This window comes from Ipomoea triloba, chromosome 4, assembly GCF_003576645.1.
Source record: "Ipomoea triloba cultivar NCNSP0323 chromosome 4, ASM357664v1".
In the NCBI taxonomy this organism is placed as follows: Eukaryota; Viridiplantae; Streptophyta; class Magnoliopsida; order Solanales; family Convolvulaceae; genus Ipomoea; species Ipomoea triloba.
The window spans coordinates 18,026,808-18,038,412 of NC_044919.1; the positions used below are offsets into that span (position 1 = coordinate 18,026,808).

The 11,605-nt window shown below is 34.8% G+C and overlaps 1 protein-coding gene and 1 pseudogene across 1 annotated transcript; one reads left to right on the forward strand and one right to left on the reverse strand.

The window, feature by feature from the left end:
* The first annotated feature begins 2,219 nt into the window (after positions 1 to 2,219).
* Positions 2,220 to 4,787, forward strand: LOC116015458 (pectinesterase-like). The gene is made up of 2 exons (XM_031255529.1): positions 2,220 to 3,138; positions 3,881 to 4,787. Exons 1-2 carry the CDS (start codon positions 2,220 to 2,222, stop codon positions 4,570 to 4,572), a joined length of 1,611 nt encoding a protein of 536 aa, XP_031111389.1. The 3' UTR covers positions 4,573 to 4,787.
* Positions 4,788 to 5,114: 327 nt separating this feature from the next.
* LOC116014705 lies at positions 5,115 to 5,691 on the reverse strand (annotated as a pseudogene).
* Positions 5,692 to 11,605: the final 5,914 nt, after the last annotated feature.

Sequence of the window (11,605 nt, forward strand, 5' to 3'; positions counted from 1 at the left end):
TACTTATTTGGTGCGTTCATATTTTTACATTATATCTATTAGGAATATTATCAGGATTAATTGTCTCTTACTTAATTCCTTAGTTAAATATAGCGTATATTCATTGGAATTCTGCATTACATACTTACATATGTTTTATGATGAGATTAGTAAGTTTATTTGGAACATATATGTAGGAAGTTGATAGTCCAGCTCTCCATCGTGTGCAGTTCAATAGCAAATCGGCTACTCCACAACTCAACATTGATATTAATTGATTAGCTCATTTAGCTGTGAGTTTGTTAGAAGTAGTATAGTTTCCTTTATGTTGCTTCCTATCTCGATCACCCTAATATGTATATATACTAGCTCTGTAATTGTTCCACTCATTCAATCATCTTCAATCAATTTGATTCTCTTCTGCCACATTTTGCTTCATCTTCTTAAAACTTGATAGCATACATGCACAATGGGGCAAACACATGATTGATTGAGTAGACGGCTATAAAAAAAAAAGAGTTAATACCACAAATGGTCCTCTGACTATTGGGGTAGTACTCCTTTTAGTCCTTGACTTTCAAGTCGACAACAAATGGTCCTTTGACTTTCATTTTTGACCACAAATAGTCCTCCATTAAAATTTATGTTAAATAAGTGTTAAATCTAGGGGTATTATCGTCAAATTGATATATATAATTGTCGTTAAAAAATAAAAATGTTTAGAAATTTTCACCAACAAGCATAATTGAAACAATTAACAAATATAAATACTCCTAAATAAAAAGATAATACACCTTATTCTCGTAATTATGCCTACAAAATGAAGATTTAATATTAGAGCTATCTGTTTTAATTTAACCAACAGATTAAAATGGTAGAAATTTTTTTTTCAAAAACCTTGCTTCCATCATTTTCATGGTTGTTCATACATGGCCGGTTAATAGTTTTTACTTTTCATTAATCGATCAAACATTTTGTTTGGGACATAACTGAAGGCCGTCATCGTTGAATTAATATAATTAATCAAGTACAAATTGGTACCATTAATCATGAATTTTTATTTAATTTGTTCATTTATGTAATTTGTCATGTCCATTTTGTTTTTATATTTATTAACTTAATATTTATTAATGTTTGAAATTAATTATGTCATATAATTCTCAAAAAGAAGTATTAATCATAATAATATTAATCAATTTGACGATATTACCCCTAGATTTAACACCTATTTAACAGAAATTTTAACAGAGGACTATTTGTGGTCAAAAATAAAAGTCAGAGGACCATTTGTGGTTGAATTGAAAGTCGAGGACTAAAAGGAGTACTAGCCCAATAGTCAGAGGACCATTTGTGGTATTAACTCAAAAAAAAATATATTACATGAGCTCTCAATTCTACTCCGCACTCAAAATTTTGATATTGACATTTTACTTGGGACTCACAGGATGAAGATAATTTAGAAAATACTATATGTATTCTCATTTTCTACTACTAATTTTTACGCCACACACATAAATCTTGATGTAAACACTTGCATTGGGATCCAAATGAAAAAAGTAATTTATCAGTGTCTGTTACATTAGAAAGTAAAATTAGAAAATAAAATTTGGGAATCCATATAGTAGAATTAGGATAACTTATTATCTTTTATTACATCAAGGAGTAAACGTGAGATATAAGAAATGAGTTTCATGTAGTAAACTTCCTATCAAAAAATCATGATGACCGATCACTTACATAATTACATTATGGACTAAAGAAAAAATATTTGCAATAATTAAAATACGTACTAACTTTTGATTTAATATGATCAAAAAACTTTTGATTTAATAAAATACAACACCGTGATTTAAATATTTTTATATTTTACGTCATACTACAACAATCACACGTATATGCCCCCCATAATATATTTTAAGGCTGACAATGCAACAATAATAGACTTTCTAGAATAAAACAACTAGAAGAAGATTCCTTAGCTTTTTCTTGACGCGGATGCATGGCCCGTGGCATTTCGATCTAAAGACACCAACCACGACGAATATCAATATCTATCTCATAGTCTCATACAATCCACTATATACACAAAATTGTGTGCCACGACTAAAAGTCAAACCAATTAATTAATCCTAAACTCCTCCCTATATAATCCCTTCCCCCATGCCCAACTCTTCCAATTCACCATTATATTCAATCCATCCCAGAAACCTAGTACGTATATATACACAAATTAAACTCTCATGGAAAAAATTCCTATTTTTGGATATTTCATCATTTTTCTCAACATTATTATCTGTATTGTGCATGGCGCTGATCCCATTTCGATGATCTGTGACCAAACACCTTACCCGGATGTGTGCCGCTCTCTGGTTACTACACAACCTCAATACTTGGCACAAGAGAGCGTAGTGTTGGAGTTTCGCAACAAAGCCCTTAGAGCAACTTTAGCTCACGCTCAAAATGCCCACGCTGTGATATCCTCTATGGCCACACAATCACTTGGCAAGCTTGCCAAGTTAGCTTGGGCTGATTGCTTTGAGCTCTACGAAGACACCTTGTACCGCCTCAACAGTTCTATGACCGCCGCCACCCACACAAACGACGACGTTCAAACACGGCTGAGCGCCGCCATTGCTAACCACCAGACCTGCCAAATTGGGTTCGCCGATTTCCAGTTATCACAATACTCGCACGCATTATTTCCTAATTACACTACTCTAATTAGTGACTTCTCCAAGCACCTCAAGAACTCGCTTGCCATAAACAAGGCCGCCGCAGCTAATTCTAATTCTCAGCAGTGGAAAGGCCGGCGATTACTGGCCGGCGACAGGGTATTTCCGGCGTGGGTTCCGGCGTCCGACAGGAAGCTCCTTGAATCCAAGGCGGCTGCAACCGCCGCGAAAGCCAACATCGTGGTGGCTAAAGACGGGTCGGGGCAATATAAGAGCATTAATGAAGCTGTGTCTGCGGCGGTGAAGCTAAGTAGAGGCGCCAAGAGATTTGTGATATACGTGAAAAAGGGTGTTTATAAGGAAAATGTGGAGATCAAGAAATCGATGAAGAACATCATGTTCATTGGAGATGGGATTGATGCTACCATTATTACTGGTAGCAAAAACGTCCAAGATGGCTCCACAACTTTTCGTTCCGCCACTTTTGGTAAGTTTTACAATCTCTTTTCCTGATCTTATGTATACCCGTTGCACTGCACATCCACATGCATATGCATGCATTTATTGAACCAATATGTGAGAAATTAACTAGTAAATAAATTTATATCTGCCTTAGATAAATAATTTAATAACTTGTGTTATATTGTAAATTTCAATCTGTAATTATATTTTAATTAAAAATTTTCTAAAAATCAATAAAATAATAGAAACTATATATAAAATAAAGTTCTAGTCAGTCCGTGAAACCCTTTATGAATGCATTCAATCTAATACATGAATGCACATGAATGCACACAATCTACTACACGAGTGCACACAAATTAATCTAGGGTAGATTGTGTACATTTATGTTTAGCAAATTGCACACAACTTATTTTGTATATATTTCCGTAGTAGATTATGTGCATTCATGAAAGTCTCATGGAAAGATGTGGAATCATTATGTGTGTGTGTTTTGCAGGCAACTGATCAAAAGAATAATTTTATAGGATCCATCCATATACTCCAAGCTTGAATAAAATACTTTATTTAAGCTCGCTAAAGCACATAATATAAGGCAAAATTAAATAATATCATATATACCCAGTCTTAAATTCCATGCATTTTTCAATAAAGTAAGAATAATGATAATAATTAAGATAAATAATACTAAAATGTCATTCATTCATTCATATACTAACTTAGCTTGATGATCTGATCTGATCTCCGATTAATTGTATGTGGGTCAGCTGTTTCTGGCGATGGGTTCATAGCCCGGGGCATTACCTTCGAGAACACAGCCGGACCCCAGAAACACCAAGCGGTTGCGCTTCGGTCTGGCGCCGACCACTCGGTGTTCTACAGCTGCAGCTTCAAGGGCTACCAAGACACCTTATACGTCTACTCTCAGCGCCAATTTTATCGCGATTGCGACATATACGGCACCGTAGACTTCATCTTCGGCGACGCCGCCGCCGTGATTCAGAACTGCAACATTTACGTGAGAAAACCGATGCCCAACCAGAAAAACACCGTCACGGCTCAAGGCCGAAGCGACCCAAACGAGAACACCGGAATTGTGATCCATAATTCTCGTGTCGCACCATCCTCTGACCTAAGGCCCGTCCAACGCTCTTTCAACACGTATTTGGGCAGGCCATGGAAACAATACTCCAGAACGGTGTTCATCAAGACTGCTCTCGACGGCTTCATCGACCCCGCCGGTTGGCTTCCGTGGAGCGGAGATTTTGCTCTCAAAACATTGTACTATGGAGAGTATATGAACAGTGGAGCCGGTGCAAGGACCAGTGGGAGAGTCAAATGGGCAGGCTACCATGTGATTAGGAGTGTTGCAGAGGCCGGAAAATTCTCCGTCGGGAACTTCTTGGACGGGAACTCTTGGCTTCCGGCTACCGGCCTGCCCTATACGTCTAGCCTGTGATATGATAATGTGAAGTGACGCAGAAGGCCGGTTCAGATCAGATTATTAATTTATTCATATTATTTGTTTATTTAAATGCACAATATAGTTGTTTGGGGTTGTCATTTTCTAGCAGGAAAGTTGCTTGCATGCATTTCATGCAATTGTCAACTACCTTGTGTGTACTTTCCGCAGTATAAATTGTATACCACAGATTTCTTAGTATGTTATTGATAATACGCATAATGCTAAAAAAAAATTACATGCTAAAATGCAATTCAGTCATTTAACTCAAAAAATTGTAATTAGTTCTTTAATATTACAAAATTATGTAATTAAATTAAAATGGCTAAAGTGTCATCCAGCACGTACCATGAACCATTTACGATTATTCACCCCGCACCATCGTCTTTAATATGTGATTATTCGAGCCATAAACTAATTTTTTTAAAGGTTTTTTACAGGTTACCGGTAATATGATGCTGACATGTAATTTTTTATTATTTTATTTTATTTTTTTTTGTATTTTTCTTTGATGGAGAAGCCGCTGCACTTGCCGGAGAGACATAGCACTACTATTCGGATTCAATTGTGAAACCAATCTATTCGATAAACCAGAAAGATTTTTTTTTGGTTACTAAGTGCGCATGCAGGAGCGAGACACAAGCTCAATGTCATTTCCGTCCAATACAATTCATCCTTCACTTTTTCAGAGCGGACAAAAGAAACCCCTTCAAGCATGTTCACTTTTCACTACCACTTCTCGCCAAGGAAATTTCGGATCTCAATGGACTTATTAGTGTTAGTGATTGAGGCACTGATGGGAAAGTGAGCGTAAACAAAGCGCATGTTGTAGCTGAAGCCCTTGCATTGGTAACGCCGGTGATGAGGTTATCGACGTGGCTGAGGGTGGTGCGAATAGCAGCATTAGTCTTCCGTGATCCGAACCACGCGTCGACCTTAATTAAGCTTCCGTTTTCCGGTGGCCTCATCGGTAATGAGCTGGAAATGCAGGTTGAGGTGCTTGAAGTTATGGGTGAGTGTACCTCTGGGACCCTCCACCTCAATTTGCTTGGCTTTCACCTTGATTTTCACCTCGTCCGGGATGTCCATGGTCTCTAAGGAGAGTATAGTCTTCATATATGGTACCTCTCTAACTCTCTCCGTGACTCTGTCTCTCTCTCAAGCTGAGTATTTTGCCAGCCCATAGACCAGAAAGATATTGCAGTTGCATATAAATTACCAAATCCAGAATCATATGACAATCCAACCGGCATTGAAAAACCCACATGACTATTAACACCTATTGGATTTTGCGCTACAGGAGAAGATGATACAAATCCTCTATAATCAGAAACGCCCGTGGCGTGAAGCAGGCGTGGCGGCGAAACAGAACTTTGGTCTCTTCTAGGCTTGGCGTGGCAGTTCCTCTCTGCTGGTGGTGAAGGTGGAAGATGATTAAGGCAATTAAGCTTAATTAATGGTAATTAGTGGTTAATAAGCCACATCAACAATATTTAAAAAAAAAATAAGCCACATCAGCTTCCAAACCTGTGACATGTCAACATTTTACCGAAAAACTTACAAAAAAATGCTAGGCCCAAAAAAAAAAAAAATAGTTTAGGGCTCAAATAATCACTTATTGAAGACATGGTGCGGGGTGAATAATCGTGAATGGTTCATGGTGCCAGATGACACTTTAGCCAATTAAAATTGATATGGTTCTCCGTTACGGTTGACGTGTTGGTCATTTTTTTTTAAAAATATTTTATAATTTATTTTAATTATTTTAAATAAAATTAAAATTAGATAAAATGAAGTATATCCCGTTACATTGTTGTTGCATGTACTTCGGTGGCCTATTTGAGCATTATTATTTGATAATAATGAAGTATATCCAAATAAAATAAATAAATTTTTTGTAGGAATATTGTATCATACGTTGTGAATGGTTGCAAATGTTATTATCTATCCTCTATATATATTTTTCAATTATATGTTAATTAATCAATTATATAATAAGTTAATAAAAGGACAACCAATCATATATGTGATACAAATGTTGGTTCATTTGTAATGTCCAATATATATGAATAATACTATGTCGTCCTTTGGTTATTAGTAGATTTGTTAAAATTTGACGATTTGACCATCTTTGAAGTTTTGACTGAGTCAAAATTCTAAAATAATTGTTTGACAAACAACAAATTCAATTGGTGTTTTGAGCCAAAAGTACTAAAAAAAAAAAAAAAAGGAAAAAGAAGAGACAAGCATGCAGCATGCATGTTAGATTGGTTTGGAAAAGTGTAAATTCTGATCAATATAATACACCCCCAATAAATTAGTATGTAATACTAAGAGTTTAAAAGGGAAAAAAAAATTAAATGCTGCAGCACAAATTAGCTTACTTATATTTTATAAATGTTATGAAGTTTTAAGTTTGTGGCCATTATTTAGTAGTGATTTGTTATTTTCTTGGTTTGTAGGAAAATATATATTTGTATTACATTGTACGGTTGTGGAATGAATGAAAGGATCTCCTGTAAATTCTCTGAGTGATCTGAATTACACTTTTGATATTTCTCTCTCTCCTCTCTATTCTATGTTTTAGCATAATGTACATCCCACCGAAGTTTAACTCATGAAGATTAATGAACATCATACAATATGCCACTAGTAAAAAAAAGCCAACGTTACACCTGTAAAAGTGTTTTCATTACACTTCTACATATGTAGCGTATGGTACTGCCGCTAAAAGCGTGAACGGGTGCCGCGGAAAGCATTTAATTTAATTCTTTTTAAATACACTCCGCGGCACTTGTAGCCCAGCAGGTGCCGCGGAAATGAATCACTAATTACTAATTTTAGTTGTTATTGTTTATGAATTGTGTTGAAGATCATGTATTAAAGTTAGTCGTTTCAATAAATGTTGCATATTTTTGTGCCTTATAGTTGACATTTTTGCCTTCCAATGCATACTGTTATGCCTTCTAGAGCACATTGTTGTACTTTCCGGGACACATTGTTGTAGATCGTTAATGGGGAATTTCTTTTTAAAAGATGAGTTTGTCTAAGGCTGATATTCATCATTGTCGCACCAGAGCCTAAGTATATATATATGGAAGGGTTCAGGTGTGGATATAGCTTCCCGTGCGGTTGTGCAGTTACGCACCTTAAGCACTAAAATGGCGCACCTTAAGTACACAAATCACGCACCTTAAGCAAAGAACACAAACTACACTCCTAAAGTTTTTAAATGGTGCACCTTTAGTACACAAATTAAACTACACAACTTAAGCACACAAACAAACTACGCACCTAAAGTTTCAAAATGGCGCACTTTAAGTTTTAACACTGACGCACCTTAAGCATACAAATCAAGCACATTAAGTAGGAAAACCACGCACCTAAAGTTTTAGGTTGATGCACCTTAAGTTTCCACACTAACGCACCTTAAACACACAAACCACACACCTTAAGAAGGAAAACCACGCATCCAACCGCACAACCGCATCGGAGAAAGCCAACCGCACAGGAACTCATATATAGACTATCCCTAAATCAATTTCAGAATAGAAAGCACATGCAAACCGTTTATTTTCGGTAAATCTAATTTTTGTGTTCTTAAATCTGCCCTACATGAAAAATTCATTCAATCTCGTAACATGCAAGCCCAGTAATTTCTACTACTCGAATTTATAGTTCATTTTCTATCATCGTTTGTTAGTGATTGTCTACTGTATTTATGAATTTTTCAACAAAGTGTTTGTCTCCATTTGCGTGATCTATGCTTCTGCTATACTGTTCTAGTTCTTTACATAAAGAAATGTTAAGTGAATTGAATATACATAAATTAGGCTTAGTGCGTACCTTTGTTAGTACTCGGGTGTTTCCGCTTAGTGCCGATGAGAGAGGATTTGGTCAGTTTCTTCATTCTGAGCAGTGTGTAATTGTAGTTCTGTATTTTTCATTCATAGAACAGTGAGCTATTTCTATTGCTATGTAATAATAATTTCAGAAATGGTAATGATACTTTGGGAATGCTTAAATATTATTGGTATCTATTATCATCTTGGAAAACTAACAGTTTTATAGCTAATTAATGCTTAAAGCATGATTGACATTTGTTTTGTTGATCTGATATATAACTTCAATAAATTGTTTATGCTTGTACATTGTGTACTACTGGTATATCCTAGATCATTCATTGCTTTTGGTTAAAACTTACCCGAACTGCTGTATACATTGTAGTTTCAGTAAAGTAATAAAGATTGTAGGAACATAGAGTAATAAAGATTATCCAACTTACCCAGCTTAGTATACGTGATTGCTACTTTATATTTGTTATATCATTTTATTGATTGACTAACATCTATTTCATAGTTAATGCAAATGATGAATTTTCATTCTGATGCTCTACTAAAGTAATATTTTGCAGTTGCTAGCAATTACTTCACAGATGCGTTGGCCTAGGAAAAGCTGAAAGTTGCAATATGTACTCTCTGTTATAAATTTAGCAGACAGTATACTTAACTACCTAGTAATATATACTGAAATAGATCATTTTTCCCATAAGTATACCAAATCCCATCATAAATTTGTTATATGATTTTGTGCAATTGACTGACATCTATTTTCTAGTTTATGCAAATGATGAATTTTCATTCTGATGCTATATTGTAGTTATATTCTGCAATTGAGTATGATTAACTTAAAGCTGCTTTGGCCTGAGAAAAGTAGAAAGTTTGAATATCTACTATCAGTTTTTTATTTAGACTTAAGTATAATTTAATACCTGCAAATATATACTTGAATAGATATTTATTGTATTCTCAATTGAATAATGTCACAGTTTTGTGAATGATACTGATCTGAAATAGATCATTTTGCACCTAAGTAGTTGTAAAACATTATTAATTGTTCTCAATTATATAGCATGGCCTAATTACTCGACTGTTTTAAATGTGAGAATGTTAGTATTTTTTTTTTTGAAAATAGAATGTTAGTATTTAACTCAATAGAATTATAATACTGCAATATAATGATTGTTACAATTCACCTTGTCAATTTGATTCACTTACCTAAGTGGTCTTCACTTTTTGACTAATACTTGTTCCATAGAGTTGAAACCTGTAGGATTATGTGGGGAATGGGCCAAGACATACAATCATTTCAACATACTCTTTTGAAGTCATTATCAAACCTGAGAATATCATCTAAGGTAAGTGATTTGTAATTGTGATTTTGTTTGATCAGTTGTAGTTATTTTAGGTTAGTGAAAATTAGAAGATGTCTTACATGAACCACTATTCATTACAGTTGAGAACCAAGTACATAAATTGAATGAAAATGAAAATATAATTGAGGACATCCCAATTGTAACGATGTAAACTATAAGGTGCACCGTACCCTACACTACTGTAAAGTATTTTGGATCTGCAATGCTGCATTCTGCTTTTCTTGTTCTTTCTTGCAGTATGTTTTAGCCTTATAGCAGCTCCAGTGGTATTGTACTCCATTTCCTATGATGTCTTTATTGTACTCCATTCACATAATCTTGAGCATTCTGCTTTTCTTGTTCCTTATTACAGTATGTTTTAGCCTTATAGCAGCTCCAGTGGTATTGTACTCCATTACTTTTCGGTTGTTTATTGTGTTCCATTCACTACTACTTGAGCATTTAGGTCTGCCCATCATAGTCCACTTGAGTAATGCCATTAGTGCTAAAGGGTCTTCAGCCTTATAAGATTGAATCCTGCAATATATATATATATATATATATATATATATATATATATATATATATAAACCTTCACAACAGTATGTGATATATTTTTGTGCATGTTTTATTTTATAAGATTGAATCCTTCTTGGCTGATATTTTGAATACCATTGTCCTCCCAACCAAATCCATGATCTCCTTCAGTGGCTTATTTGACTGTACAACAATGAGACGAAAAAACTGTTAGTTTAGTACTTGCTTAAGCAGACAGTAAGGGTGAAAAACTGTTAGTTTCATTACTTGCCTTATTATTCTTTTCATAGAGCTCATTTTCTGGAACTCCTATCAATTCTTGGCATTCTCTATCCCAAAGCAAAAAAGAAGCATTACCCTTAATGTCAACCACACGCAAATTGATTTTATAACTGGGAATCCCCTCATTCCAATTTTTTGTTGCACATAACGGGGAATCCACACTTGAAACATTTATTCACCCCTTCAGAAATCTTCAGTTTTTTGTTGCAGCCCTTTCTCCTACAGGAGCTATAAAACCAATCACTAGGATTCACAATACCAGATATTGTAGCAACTACCCAGAAATCTCAAAACTGCAAAGAAAACAACATAGTAACGTGTGTGTATTACATGTGGAAACATTATTCTGCTGGAATTTTTGATTAAATAGTACCTTATTATTCTCATAAATTTCATTTATGGTCAGTAATTCCATAGCTTGACTGGTAGACTCACCAATTGTGTTTGTGTAATTAAGGGATGGCAATGAAGCTATGCTTCGCATGGGTGTTTGATGGTCAATGTTTCTTAAACTGTAATGCAGAAAGAATAATGAATTATTTTATTAATTAAACATATAGATTATTGTAAACATATTATTTACTACAAAAGATTATTCAGGTAAAGACATACCTGTCTCTAAAGCTTGTAAATTCAAGGCAATCCAGATAAAATATGACTTGAGTGACATCATATGAAGAGCAGATTTTTCACCTCAGCATCTAATGTAAATATAAATATAGTTAAAAGCATAACTATATTGTAACATGCTTATAATATGCATGACATTTCCATTTGACTAACCTCTTACACCAAACTTGATCCTACAGAATTGGATCAACACTACAACAGGCTCACTGCAAGGAGATTGATATAATTGTTCAATTTTGGAGACATTTTGATCCCAAAATGTGCAGGTTATCTTACTACCCCTATTATTAAACGCATAAACATGAAAGCATTTTTTAGTGCCTACTGCTGCTCATCATTATTTGTTTTTACATGATAAGTTTGATACTTACTGGGCATCCTCTAACA

What these genes read in the sequence shown, in the direction of transcription:
- LOC116015458 (XM_031255529.1), top strand. Translation starts at nt 2,220, where the DNA reads ATGGAAAAAATTCCTATTTTTGGATATTTCATCATTTTTCTCAACATT. An exon ending in TTTTCGTTCCGCCACTTTTG is followed by an intron (nt 3,139 to 3,880) that starts GTAAGTTTTACA and finishes TATGTGGGTCAG; the next exon opens with CTGTTTCTGGCGATGGGTTC.